This window comes from Buteo buteo, chromosome 25 (assembly GCF_964188355.1).
Source record: "Buteo buteo chromosome 25, bButBut1.hap1.1, whole genome shotgun sequence".
In the NCBI taxonomy this organism is placed as follows: Eukaryota; Metazoa; Chordata; class Aves; order Accipitriformes; family Accipitridae; genus Buteo; species Buteo buteo.
In genome coordinates this window covers 13,523,410-13,538,489 of record NC_134195.1, presented here as the reverse complement: position 1 = coordinate 13,538,489, position 15,080 = coordinate 13,523,410, and the positions used below count along the sequence as shown (strand labels likewise).

Here is a 15,080-nt window from a genome sequence, read left to right as displayed (position 1 = left end):
CAGTCGTTATGAATAGTATGGGGATTATTACAAACTCAGTATAAATACAGTACCACCCATCAGAAAAGAAATTAAACCAGTCCAAAACAAGACACTGTGATTAAAAAACAAAATCTGTCAATACCATGAAAGTATTTCTGGACTAGTATCTTCTGCATGGGACCTTAGTACAGGAGAAGTGTAAGGTGGGCAGATATGAGGGTTGGGCAGTTTTAGGAAGGATGTTGTGCATAGTCCAATGAGTGTGATTTTTATATTGAAAAAAATGTCAGGCATTATAAAAAATATGGAGTTAAATATGTGATAATAAATTTTGGCAGCGTTAGTGCAGTTTTTCTAGACATTAATTTATTCATTAAGCATTTATTAAATGCTTTGAAGAATTCAACAACTGTGTGAATTAATTTAATCTTGATTTTCAAAAGCTTTTGGCAAGGTTCACGCCAAAAGATTTTAAAGTGGCTAGCTTGTCTTGAGATAAGTGAAAGATCTCTTGTAAATTAGTAACTGATTAGGAGACAGAAAATAACATTTAGGAATTATTTGTCATCTTTGGGGTAGAGCAAAGGGACTCCTGATCCCATAGGCATATGTTCAGTACATTTATAAAAGATAGATACAGAAAAAAGGGTGAACAGTGAGATGATGCATTTTGGGCAAATGTATTTAGGATAGTCAAATTAATTAGACTATTGATAATTAAGGGATTTGAGCTTCTGACACACAAGGAGAGGCTAAGAGAGCTGGGACTCTTTAGCCTGGAAAGAAGGCTCAGAGGGACCTTTTCCTTGTGGATAAATACCTGATGGGGACAGTAAAGAAGATGGAGCCAGGGTCTGCTTAGTGGTGCCCATGACTGGACAAGAGGCAATGGGCACAAACCAAAACACAGGAAATTTCATTTAAGCATAAGAAAACTCTTTTCTTACATTGAGGGTGCTCAAACAGTGGCACAGGCTTCCCAGAGAGATTGTGGAGTCTCCATCCTCAGAGGTATCAAAACCTGACTGGACATGGTCCTGGGCAACCAGCTGTAGCAGGGGGTGGGACGGGATGGTCTCCAGAGGTGCCTTGTGAAATCTTGACTGCTGTGAAGAATGGGGAATAATCTCACAATACTGAATGACTTCATGCAATGTTATGAAGGGATGGATAAATACAGTGTCAGTAAATGCAAATACTGCATATGAAGAAAAACAACCACACCTATATATTTACAAGAATAGGATCTAAATTAACTACTACCACTCAAAAAAAAAAAAAAGTTGTGATTTACTGTTGTAAGCTGTCTGCATAACATCTTTGATATTTAATGCCAGTCATAAAGGCAAATAAAATCTTATTACTTAGCAGGAAAGAAGATGAAAACAGGACAGGAAGTGTCCCTCTTCCTTTGTAGAAATCGTTGGTTCATCCTGTTGTGAATACTCAAAAGGAGTCTGGTAGAACTGGAAAAAATGAGAGAGGAATGGTGAGGAGGATGGGATGGCTCTGTGCAAGGTGGGGCTAAAAAAGGTTCTTCCGCTTGCAAACAGATGACTGAGGTGTGATATCATACAGTTATGAATGGTATAGAGAAAGTGAATGAGAAGTGGTTATTCCCTGTCTTATTGTACACAAAGTAGAGAACATCCAACAAAATAATTAAAAAACCAAACTACTGAAGTACAGTCTTTTTAATGTAATTAAGTGTGTCATAAAATCACAGACCCTGTTGTCCCAGAACCCTTTGGTGGCCAAGCACTTGAATGAATTGAAAGTGCAATTAGATGAAGTAGTGGAGGATAGGTTCATAGAGAGGCTACGTGCAACCTTTGATTCAGGAAATCTCTGAAACTTCTTGCTACTGGGAGGGTGTATTGGAAAACACCACTCCTAGACTTGATGCTGTCACTTATACCTTTTCCTTAAGCACCTGCTACAGGTTATTGTTGGAAACAGGGCACTTGTCTAGATATATTTTTGGTTTGATAAACAGGGTCATACTTAACTTCTTGTTGGAGAAGCTGGGTTGCTGAAACCTATGGCAAGAATGATGATTTTTTTTCTCTTTGCAAACAGGCATCCTCCTCCTTACTCAGTTTTGCTTCTTTCCTCAAAGGAATGCTTACAACAATATTTTTGCCTTTCATGTCAAAAAGGCATGTATTTAATTGTGACTGCTGTATGATGAACTGGCTGATGAAAGATGTGTGGTATCTCTAGACATAAGGAAGCTTTGTACCACTTTCTCAGTGTTTTTTTATAGCAGGTCACATCCTTATATGTAGCTTTACTGAATAACAAATTCATGACTTGGAAGTTTTGTGGGTGAGACCCAAGATCTATATTCCTTTTTCCTAAGGAAGACTTATATTTTTTTTTATTGAATATATTATAGATTCCTTTAAAAAACCATTCATATCATGCTGAGTTCAAATTTCTCACCCTCAGAGATTTTGGGCGCAGTCATTCTTCTCTCTTAGGCATATGCTATTTGTTGTGCAGTGCCATGCACACTCACAAAATCATAATCCTCATAACACCAGCTGATAGGACTTCGGTTTTCTCTTGAGGCTTTGGCTGCCCTTGCAAGCCCCGTCTTCAGGCTGGTGCTCCAATGAAATCGGTTCCCCTTCAATGATAATGAGGATTATGCTACTCCGAGGAGGCACCTTAATTCAAATTTCCAATTGGAATCTTTTTTATATTCTGTTGCACAAAGACACCTAACCATCACCCTCTGCAACTCCTTAATCAGTTGGTGTACATTTATACAGAATTTATTACCATACCACCAAGCTTCTCCTGGTAATGCACATATGCATTAGAGTTTATGGGCCCAATTTCTAAACTTGGGTTACTTGAAGTGATCAGGGGCAAGTGGGAGGGCCACAGGGCAGGCTGCAAACCCTGGGAAGTTGTTCATTGTTTCAGGGATTAACGACTGATACATAATTATGGCTAAGTAAGTCAAGGGATGAGCATTTATCTCAGGTAGACAGGTTCCCCAGGCACTGCTGAATGAGGGGGTCACACTTGCCAGAGGCTGGGGTCCGTGGGGAGGGCTGGGGGGCGATGTGCCGGCACGGCTGCCCTGCCGACGGGCTGCTCACCCCTGCCTCCCCTCCCGGGGTTCACCGCAGCGGAGTTTATCGCAGGCTGAGGGCTGCCTTGGTGCACAGCGTGGCTCTTGGGCTCCAGGCTGGAGGGGTCGGGTCTTTCCCTGGACCGCCGCGTCCTGGGTGGTTTGCATCTTCTCAGTGTTCATCTCAAAAAGTTTTTATTTGTGTTTCGTTTTTGTGTTATCTTGCTGAAAGTTGGGAATTTCTCCCCCTGCTAACTTTGATAAGTGAGGGCTTTTTGGATTTGTGGGTTTATTCTCTCCAGGCAACCTTAAGCTTTACAGGCTGTATCATTGTTCACAGACTATTTTAAATTTCTTTATAATGCCCTGCAGTACGTTCCCTTGAAACGCCAAGATTGCAAATTCCTATTTTTGCAAAACACCAATTGGAAAAGGTCCTGCGTTTTTATCAGGATCAATTTTGTACATAAATTATGAGCGTGAATAGCAGTTATTCTTTTGGAGAGATTTTCAAATTCAAAGAAATTGAAAATATTGTATAAATAGTACATAGAGATGTATCAGGACCCCTTAACTAGCTATAGTATCAATGTTACCCAGCCGTGCTGGGTTTCTATGGGCTGTGGTTTCACCATCCTTATTGAAGCTGAGCAACCCTCTGTGATAATTCTATTGAAATCCCTGAAATAACTTTCAGAGTTAGGATCTACTCAAGTGATTAAGATGACAGAGCCTGACCTTTAGGGTAAGATCCAAAAGCCTATTGCTGCTGATAAGAATTTCTCTCTGTACTTCTGTGGTGGCTTTAGATTGACGTGCTTTGACTTGTGGCATTTATGTAGATGACTGTTGAAGAGGAGAGTAAATTTTTTTGACTGAAAGTTGTGTTTAAATCTGTTTTCCATCCTTTTTTTCAACATGACTTCCAGTATTTTACTAAGAATTAGAATTTTTCATGCCATTAAAATGGCATCTTATTTTATACAGGTGCATCCATTCAGACTTGAATTTATTTTTATGTTATTAGTTTTATTTTCAGAATTGATTGTAGTCAGCGTTGTTATTGAATCAGTCTCACCTGGATTTTTCACTATTCTGTGGGGACTACATAGAAGAAAAACATCGGATAGGGCACTGAACAGCTTGCATAAACAGTTCTTGAGACAACTGTATCTATTTTGAGTTCCCAACAGATACTTTAAATTAGCATGAAAAGCAAGATTATTACGGTTTTGGGTACTTTGATGATCTAAGCTCTCAAGACATTGAATCCCTTTTTCTCAAAGCTTTTCTTCAGATTCCCTCACTGCATAAAAAACATGGTCTGTCTATTCTTTCTTATCCTTCCCTCCAAACCACTTGAATCCAGAGTAGGCAGATCTTACGCTACAGATGCTGTAGCACTTAAAATGGATAAATTCTGGCATGTCAAACGTATGAAAATTATGGTGAATCATTGGCAAAAAGTCCAGCCAGAGGATTCTCCTGTGTATCACAAAGTTTTTTAAAGAATCACTACATATATGCTACAGAGGATCGAAACCAGCTGATGGTGGTAAGAATTTGACCCTCATATAGTAAACTGTCCTCCTCCTTAGTTTAGAGAGCTGTACTCCTGTTAAGTACACTTGAAGGTTGTGCCTTTTAGTGACCCATCTTCATCAAGAAGATACAAATTATTTTTGATTTTTCCCAACCTAAAGCTGATTGTGTTATCTTGGTGACTTAAAAAGTACTTTTTGAATTTTGAATAATTAATGTAGCAAGCACTTAAAAGGAAGTTGTTCATTTTCATGCCTGCCACTTACTTTGCTTAGAGGATCCCAGAAGGATGTAGTAGAAGAGAGGCAGTACAACAGTGCAATGTCCCTTTCCTCTCCCACCCATCCTCAGCAAGGGGATGCTGATCTCCTTAAGCTAACTCAGAAGCATAGATTACTCTCCCAGTCCTATGGTATCTTTCTGATATATGTGTCTTTGAATTTTTTGTAAGGATTTTGGTCATTTGTTTAGTGTCTTTATTCTTTCTTACAGGATTTTCTTTGAGAGAAGGATTTTAAAAGCTTGTACTAGAGTAGCAGCTTTCGTTGAGGCTATTTCAATTTTGTGATAGTCCAACCTCCAGAACCTGGTTTTCAAACTCTCTGTTGAATCAGTCTGGAACCAGACATCTGAAGTGAATGTTTAGCAAAATAATTATTTTTTTCCCAGTGGTCTAGAGTGAAAAATATGCAAATATGAATAAAATGAGCTCATTTGGAAGGCACTGAGCTTTAATGAATAACCATTTATATAACAGCAAAATAAAGCAAATTAAAATTTGTTGTGAACACAAACTCTTTTAAAAGAACAAATTAAGTGGGCATACTGAGAGTTAAATCAAGACACTGGAGGCTTTAATAAGCCTGTTCTCTGTGTGAGGAGTGCTGAATGAACGAAAGGGGAATCAAATAAGACCTTCACAGAATTGGAACCAAAGTATTTTTGTTTCTAGCCTAACTCTATCCGGTGTAATAACATACTGAGTTTGAAATCTTACTCTAGTACATCACTTGAGGTGAAACAGTGAGGAAAACTGATCTCTTGCCCATAACCCCTGTGCATAGATTTCCCCAGAAATGGCAGTTTCTCTGGAGGGTTTCTTTGCTGATGCTGCAGCTATGTCTGGAAATTAGCATCAAGCTGAATGTTTCTGTTCTGTACAAGGCTGGATGGTTTTAAAGGGGGAAAAAAAAAAACAACAGCAAGAAGAAAATACTGCAAATGTCTGCTTTGGGTTTTTTTGGGTTTTTTTTGCGTTTTTTTTCTTTTCTTTCTTAGTCAGTCTGAGCAATATAATTCCATAGTTAATGGAATTTATGGAGAACAGTTTTAGACCGGTATGACTCTACGCTTTATGTGAGAATTATTTTCTCTCCAGTATCTGGAATGCTAAATGTCTTTATTTTGGCTACATTTATGTAAAAATTGAGCCTTCTTGCGTATCATGAAAACAAAGATTTGCTGCAAATCATTGGTTTTTACTGCAGAAGTGCAGCAAATGCTCCATCGTCAAAAGAATGCATTAGCCTACCTCCTCAAAGTGCTCAGGTTGTCCCCAAAATCTCTATTCAGAGCTCTGAGCCTCCAGCTGGTGCACCCGATGGATGACACATGATCTATCTCAGAGGGTTTACTCCCACTTTTTGAACACATTCTGTGTGAGATCAAATGAATCCAGTTTAATAGCACTATAAAGCATGTTCTAACACCTTAAAGTAAATACGAGCATGTACGAACTAACGTGAGCAGGAGGTTGAACCAGATGACCTCCTGAGGTCCCTTCCAACTTCAGCTTATTCCGTGATGCTGTGATTCTTTCCTTGTCTTTGGTAGAGCTGATTCACTGTTACTAAAAAAAAAGTGAGGAAAAAAGTGGAAAGCCTTAAGTTTCTGCTGCATAACTAACAAGCGAATGAGAGGACAGGACACTCGTAGAGCAGTGCAAGATAAAGCCTGTATAGAAACCACGGCAGAGGTTTATATAATCTTGGGAAGAAGGCAACTTCATGGAATTCATAAGAGATATCAGTATTTATATCCAATTTAGATAATAAACTGTAGGTATTTTGATGTGTCATGCTATGGAAAATGTTTGTGGATGGATAAATGGAATGTTAAACTTAATTTAAAAAAATTAACTTGTACTACTGTCCTGGTTTCAGCTGGGATAGAGTTAATTGTCTTCCTAGTAGGTGGTATAGTGCTATGTTTTGGGTTCAGTATGAGAAGAATGTTGATAACACACTGATGTTTTCAGCTGTTGCTAAGTAGTGTTTAGACTAAGTCAAGGATTTTTCAGCTTCTCCTGCCCAGCCAGCAAGAAGGCTGGAGGGGCACAAGAAGTTGGCACAGGACACAGCCAGGACAGCTGACCCAAGCTGGCCAAAGGGGTATTCCATACTGTGTGACATCCCGTCTAGTGTATAAACTGGGGGGAGTAGGGGTGGGGGAAATCGCCACTCGGGGACTAACAGGGTGTCAGTCGGTGAGTGGTGAGCAATTGCATTGTGCATCAGTTGCATATTCCAATCCTTTTATTACTACTATTGTCATTTTATTAGGGTTATCATTATCATTATTAGTTTCTTCTTTTCTGTTCCATTAAACTGTTCTTATCTCAACCCACGAGTTTTACTTTTTTTTTCCGATTTCCTCCCCCATCCCACTGGGTGGGGGGAAGTGAGTGAGTGGCTGTGTGGTGTTTAGTTGCTGGCTGGGGTTAAACCACAACATTATTTTGTTATTGCTTGTGTTTTTTCCTTTGATATAAGTAGTTACAAAAAAATTGCCAAACAAATGTGAGACAATTATTTACTGTCCACCTAAACTGAATGGCACAAAAGGCATTTATTTGATGCTTAATCACATTTTACGTTAGCGCTAGTAAAACTTTTCCTGAGCATTTGGGCCAGGGTAGTGGGGCCTTTCCAGCTATGGAAGTCTTAATTTTGGAAAAAGAGTGAGGGGAGGTCAGCTCTAACCTACAGTGAAGCTTTTGTAGAATCTGGATGTGATATAATTCACTTGGCTCACAGATTCACATCTCAATTCTGCTGGTCCAGCCAGCAGATGGTCCTATCTTGTATGACTAAATGAATGATAGATAAACAGGCAGAGCTCGTGTGAAGAGCAGTGCATTTGTATAGCCTTCTCTGAAAACCTCTTCTGCCTGACGGTAATGAATAGCACCTTTTCACCTAAAAACTTCATACTGGTTTTACACTGTGGTTAGCACTTCATAGTGGCATGCCTATATTCATTGTCCTTAAGTTGATTGCATTGCTAATTTTCCATTTTCTGTATTGTAACAGCTGGAAACAGTGAGAGTGAGGGCCAAGAAGCAGTGAGGAAAATACAAGAAGAAACTTTGACTGGAAAAGGTACCATACCATATCCTTCTCTTTAAGGAACTCTTTATTCCTCTCTTTTTGCTGGCATCTTCTTTTATATGAAGTGCCCTTGTGTATTGCTAAAATTTTTTTAGTTTGGGGAAACTAATTCCTAAAGTAAATCTGACACAGATAAAATGAGTAGGATATTTTTTAAAAAATGTTTTCAGTTTTGTTTGACTTCTTTACTGTATGTCATTGCAAAAGGGCTGCCTGCAAGTTACGGTCTGCCTGCGTGTGTGTATGGGCACAATGGGCAGAAAATCAGAATACTAGTAATTTCTGCTAAAGGAGGATGACAGCAGGTAAGAGTGGGTGTGCTCATTTTCATTTCTGGATTTGCATCCCATCGTGTGTATAATCCCATAAAAAAAGTGGGGGTTTTGGCAGGTAAGAGGTTTCTAAAAGAACAAGGCTGCTCAACTGGGTTATTTGACACATGTTGAGAGCTTATAATCCTTCACAAAATAAAACCATTTTCTTAAAAATAGATGGACCTTTCATATCAAGCCAAAATTCCTATGTTTTTGCAGTTCTGTTTTTTTCTTTTAATCTGATGAGTGAGCCTGTTGGGGGAGGCATAAGGAGAGCATAGCTTGATAACTATGAGAAAAGGCACATTGCGCACTATCTGCTGTGTGACTATAATTTGCAATTTATGATGGAGGTTAGTGCATCTAATATTTCCATCTCTTGGATTCACTGGGTGTAGTTCCTAGTAGTGTATGATGATTCACTGCTGCCACTTTGATGTATCATCTCTTGGCAAAATAATAGGGCAGTGCTGCTACTCCACCCTATTTAGGATCTTCATGGCTTCTTCTAAGATCTGATTCTGTTTTTGTGCCTCTAATAATTACTGTTATGATGATCAAAATACATTAATTATTGTGTTAAAAAAACCTTTCATTAAGATTTATCTTTTGACTTAAATAAATGTGCACCCATCATAGCCTCAGGATACATGTATGCTAGTTAAAAGCATCATAAATTAAGGCATAGTCAGAAGGATCATGAAAGGAAAAAGGTAATTATTACATTGTTTAAATCTTTTGCTGGAAGTTTCTGTACGGAGACCAAAACCATTTGGAATTAATTACATCATGTGACCTGCGTGAAGCTGAACAAACCAGGGTCTGTCTTATTTTCTCATATCTGTGTGATCACAGGCTTTTCTAGCACCCCAGTCTTTCTTGAGTTTTCTGAATGAAGTAAGCTCTAACCTTCAATTATAAACCTTGTCAATATACAGCTGGCAGTCTGAGGAAGCTGAAAGTATATCTAAAGTTGACTGAAGTTGTTCCTCATCATAATTACAATGACTGAGGCTTTAGTAATCTCAGGTCCTGGTAGATTTGTCCTAAAAACAAACTGGAAGATTATTGCCTTTTCAGAATTCTCACTGATTGAGAGGTATTTGTATTTACACGTGCACTATCCTGTACAAAGGACTTGTGCGAGTTTGAGCAGCAGGCCTGTGTTACTGCTTATCAATGAATTTGCACTTTGCTTTGTAATGGGATGTGTGTGCAGATACTGTGACCAAGACTAGGCTGTGCGAACCTTTTCAAAAGGTTTTACACCTTTTCAAAAGCTACCGTTCAATATCTGTTTAGTCACTCCATAAAAACATTATCATTTACCTTGACCTTTTTTCCTCTGTTTTATTTGAGCATTTTTTGTGGCCCATATGAAAAAACCGTTTACAGAAACTGATCCCATCTGGAATATTGGACTATTGAAAGAGAACTATTCAAACCAGTATTACTGGGCAGCCAGTGTGATAAAGGATTGGGACAATATAGCTGTCCTTCTTTTACTATGAACAAACTATGTGAGCAGGTGCCATCAGTTTCCTATCCAGATCTCAGATCTCGACTAACAAAGAAACTCTCCTTGCTTGTTAGCAGGTTAGACAGAAAAAGGGAACAAGAGACCTTGTCATCTCCTTGTTGCCTGGCTGAGCCATACATAGCACAAACATCCCCAGAGACAGCTCTGGGAAAAGGCCAGGCTTGTTGAATGCTTGTAATTGCAGTGTTTTTAAGACAATATTATCCTTCTATGTCTTGGCCCACTGTCTGTCTGGGGCTCTGTCTGCTATCTAAGGGTAAATAGTTTTACTTGACATAATCTATACTTAGTTCAGGGACAAGTGAGACTCAAATCATGTAGAGAGGAGGATAAAGGATAATAATAATAAAAAGGCTATGCACACAGATGATGCTTTTTTGCAGCAGCATAGCAAGACATGAAGAAAGGACTGACAAAATTTCTGAATACAGGGAGGCAGGAAGCCTGGTTTCCCATGCTGGAGGCATTCAAACCAGAGCAAATGCCAAAAGATGGGAGAGTATTGGAGAGGAAAGCAGTTCCCCTCCAAGGCAGCAATGCTAAAGGACACAGAAAATCTAAGCAATGTATCACATCACCTCTTCCTACCACCCATCCTCTCCCATGGTGCTACACCAGAAACCTCCTTGGTTCCACTCACTGCTGATTCCATACTGTTTAGATGTCCTCCTCGGTTTTCGGTCTCTGTGCTGAGTTACCAACTGCTAAGTGTAAAGAGCGAGGAAGGACATGGGCAGCTGACTGGAAGAGAATAAGGTACAGGTCCTTGGGGCATGATAGACCCAATTCACTTGACCATCAGAACCTCCTCCATGATAAAGCAATCAAAGCCCTCAGTTATCCAGAACAGACCAGAAGAAGTGCTGCATTGTCATTAAAATTATCACATAGGCACTATTTCCAAAAGACCAAGGGCAACAGATTGCTATGCTCTGAATCACAAAGCTGGGAGAAGCCAGAACGATGTGGGCATTTATCTTGCTTCCATTTGTTAAATTGGGAACTTGTGTTGTTAATAGTAGCAATTATACGGCTGGGAAAATTGTTGATGGCTAGGGATTGCCACAGAGATATTCTAATTGTATAAGTCTCTGTAATTTACGCATAGGGTGTGTCTGTGTTAGTGTGTTTGTTGGTTAGATCAGGAGAGCGCTTTTCAGGCAACACTCAACTGTTTCCCGCTTGCTGAGCACGGGTTCTCATCAGGAAGGGCACCGCAGGTCCTGACCTGGATCTCTTCGGACAGAACTAGCCTGGGAGGTGAGCTGCAGCAGTAAGAGAGTATTAGTGCACATGAGCAAACTTAGAGCTTATCTGAGCCAAGTCCCAGCAACCTGTAGAAGTACCTATGTCAGGTCCCCAGCAAAAAATGAACTCTAAAGATTGACTTCTGTTGATCCAAACCACTTGTTAATGTAGCCATAACCATAGTTAGCAGTCCTGAACAGACTACATTGAATTATGGAATGGGGAAGTTTCTGTGATTAACTCGACTCTCAATGATACTAGAAAAAATCTTTCCATGTACATAATAGAGTGTATCTGTTGACTCAGTTACCCTCAGTTTACATCTCTGCAAATGAAAGCTGGTTTTAGCCAAATGATTACAAACATACAAATGTTGGAAACTAATATATAAACATGAATGAAAGCTTCATTCATTCCAGCATAGGTTCATGAATGCCAATGGAATCAGCAATTAGCAAAAGTTTATGCATAAATATCACTTAGCACAGTACCAAGGAAAGGCTCTCACAACTGCAGTGTAGGAGCTGGAGTTGCAACTAGACTCAAAGGAGAAAAAAATTAAAAGTTAGTGAGAAAACAGGGTGTAAAAGTCATATTAAGCACAGACCTCTTCAAAAGGAGAAGCCTGTGTTTAATCTCACCCAACATTTTTGTGGCAATTCAAATAAAACCACAATTATAAAACTACACACTAAATCCACAGCATTCATGAGACTTCCATTTGAAGCCAGGTGAGAAAGGAAAAAGAGACTTTCTCCCTCGGAGTCAGAGGAATGTAGAGGTTAGCATGGTGGCAACCAAATCGTGTCATTTACAGTCTGACCCACATCAAGACAGCGTGGGCCAAGCAGTAGGAGGAATGATATCGCCTTAAAAACACTGCAGTTCATGTGCATTCAACAAGCCTGGCTTTTTCCCAGACCTTTCTCTTGGGATGTTTGTACTACATATGGCTCAGCCAGGGAATAAGGAGATTACAAGGTCACTTGCTCCCTTTTGAGTATAACCTGCTAACAAGCAAGGAGATTTTCCTTGTTATTAGAGATCTGAGATCGAAGAGTTTACGCGAAAGAAGAAGGGGTAATCTAGCCAATAGGTACCAAGCATAATTGCAGAATGACTCATGGATGGTTATTCCACTGACGCTTGCTCTATGTCAGGCACCAATTTTAACAAAAAAGTCCACCTTTTTCTGCTCTCTACCAGACTGTTTGTTGTTGGCTTTCCCTGCAGTCTAGAGGAAGTCAGCTGCTGAGAGTTCCCAAATTCCCAAACTTTTAGATTTGTTTTTGCCCAAGTGTCAAGGGTGGTATTCCCAGCAGGTGGGCCAGAGCTGTGTAAGCCAGTTCAGCAAAGACCAATGCCTTGTTAAAATGTGCAAAAATGCCACCCAGGACTTCTTCTTTGATATGGTATGTCAAAGATGTTGTTACGGAAGTGATCATCCAACCGGTGAAAAATAGTAGAAAATATTTGTGGTTGAGATGTATTTTCTGTAAGTGTGTATAAGCATGTGTGAGTTTATGCTTGCTTGTGTCAGATTTGCTTTTCATGGCATAGTTTTGAGGTGTAAAAACGTAACATCCTGAGCTTGTGGTGAGACCTGATGTGGCTACTTTGTCCCTTCTACCACATCCTGCCATTGGCATATCCTTTCTCTACTACTGCTGCTGCTGAAAGACCTGTAGGATTGGTTTAAAGAGTTTTCTAGCAATAACAGTGCAGTTTCCTTCTACGAGGTTTCTTTTTTTCATGTTGGCGCATTATCTCCAGTACTTAGCTTTGGCAGGTCAAGGACTGCCCTCAGTTAGAGTTGTACAACTGAACGCCAGGCTCATGAAGACATCTTGAAAGACAGGGTGGTGATAGGAGTGAGAAGTAAAGAAGTCTCAATCTGACGGCATGCCACTTTGCAGGATCCTGCGTGGAACTGCAGAGCTTTTCTGTTTTGTCACTTGGTGACAGGTATAAGAACCGTGCCTAAACATTAAGATTTCTATTCTTTCTGTAGCCTCATCTAAGGTTATATCAAGTATATTCAAGCCATATGAAAATATCTGAATCTGAATAAATATTGGATGGGTTAAACTTAATCTGAGTCTGTAAGGACTGGATCCTCCATGTGCTCAAGGGACGAGCACAGGGTCTTATATAAAAGACCCCTTTCTAGAGTCCAAGAAAATAAGGCAGGGGCTAATACAGATTCTTTGTGCTCAGCACTTATGTCCCTTACGCAGTAAAGTTGGTGACTTTTTGCTCTGTATTAAGCAGGGAAGATTTTAAGCCACAGAAAGGTGTCTCCAGAGCCCTCTGATAAAATCATTTATGTGAATAGTTTGCAAATCAATTGTCCTGCTTTTCTGTTTGTTTTATGTAATACTTTGATGCAAAACCAGGGTTAAATTCATTAAGCCTGCTTGCTCATGTCTTTTTTGTTCTCCTTTTGACTTTCAGTGCAACATGTTACAAGATTTTTCCCTTCAGTGCTTACAGACATTTAAACCAGTAGAGAATCCCCTATTTTTTGTTTCTTAAGACACTTTGGAAATTGAGTTGTCATGTTAACAGGCTGGCAATTCAGACATTAAGAGCAACACGAATATGGTTCACGGAGCTAAAGATGAGCTGCAGATCTGGCTAGTGAGATGGAGATAAAGTCTTTCAAATAGAAAATATATTCATATTACAGGCACAAGCTCTGCCTGTTAGTTTCCTAAATTCCCATTTCCATTGGAAATGTGAAACATATTTCATTAACAGGCTCTGCCACTAGGAAACATGATTTTCTCTTATTTAAATTATTTCTAATTGAAACTTAGAGACAAAGAAGTGCACAGGTGTAGCTGTAGGCAGAATAACAAAGTCCTTTGAGATGTCTTGAAATGATTTTCCAACTGTAAATCACTGAAGCTTTGTGTGACTAATGGGACCAGAGCTCTGAGGTTAGGATTTTGCTGATTGTGCTGCCCTACTGAAGGCAATCCAGAGAAGGGGAATTTCAAAATGAAATTGCCTCTGCAAGGCCTGCAAAATCTCCCATTTCACCCTTTTACAGGATTGTGATCCTCTTTTATGTACCTGTAGAGCCTTGATATCAAGCAGTGGCCAGATAGAGGTGCTCCTGGGTTTGACACCTCCCTTAGTATGCCATTATTTTTTCCAGCTTGAGCAGTAGTTGCAGGCGGGTTGCATGAGGCATTTCCAGACCTTGCCTGTTCTCAAGAAAATTGCCAGCGAATACTGAAAGACAAAGCCAAGGAAAAGGCAATTTGTTTTCTCTCTGGAATGCTTTCATATCTCTCTTCCAAGTTCTACTTTATATAGTCCTAGCTTCTGTGGGTTGCATGTAGGGCTTTAGAACTTAATTTGCTTACAACAAGTAGAATATTTTCTGTACAAATGCCATCGGCTTCTGCGCGAGGGATCCAGCTGCCAGGAGCACGGAGAACTTGTGGCCTGAATTAAATATGGGAAAAGCGGTGCCTATGTTTGAAGCACTTACAGGCTGTGCGTGTAACCTTCCAGGTGTAAGCTGCACGTGAACCAACAGACTGTGGTCTAGCTGAGTGCGCGGGCAGTGCTGGTTTTCCCTTGTCAGCTCCATCCTTGCAGCAGGATCGCGAGGCTCCAGAGGGAGCACAGCCAGAGGGGAGCCTCTGCACCTCTGCAGGGACAACACTAGTGTGCCCATGCTTAACTTGTGTTTCGAGGGACGTTTTTCAATGGCAAAGAATCTAAGCTCTGAATAGGAGTCCCAGTTCTTAAATGAGTTATGAGCCAGGCACTTCCCAGTGGTGCCCAGTGACAGGACCAGCGTCAACTGGGCACAAACTGAAATGCAAGAAATCCCATTCAAAAATAGGAAAACTCTTGTTCTTTTTAGCATAAGGGCTGCTGGATATTGGCACAGGTTGTCCAGAGAGTTTGTAGAGTCTCCATCTTGGGAGATATTCAAAAGCCATCTAGACCGGGTTCTGGGC

General features: G+C 40.1%; 1 protein-coding gene across 2 annotated transcripts in view; it reads left to right on the top strand.

Annotated features, from left to right (window-relative positions):
- Nucleotides 1-15,080, top strand: part of DHRSX (dehydrogenase/reductase X-linked) — a 170,059-nt gene that overhangs the window by 43,772 nt on the left and 111,207 nt on the right. Inside the window, exon 3 of one of the 2 annotated variants that reach the window (XM_075057673.1) lies at nucleotides 7,921-7,989. The exons of the other annotated variant lie outside the window; for it this stretch is intronic. Within the exon in view, the coding sequence (XP_074913774.1) occupies nucleotides 7,921-7,989 (69 nt within the window). The remainder of the gene's footprint in view (nucleotides 1-7,920; nucleotides 7,990-15,080) is intronic. 2 annotated transcript variants of the gene reach the window in all.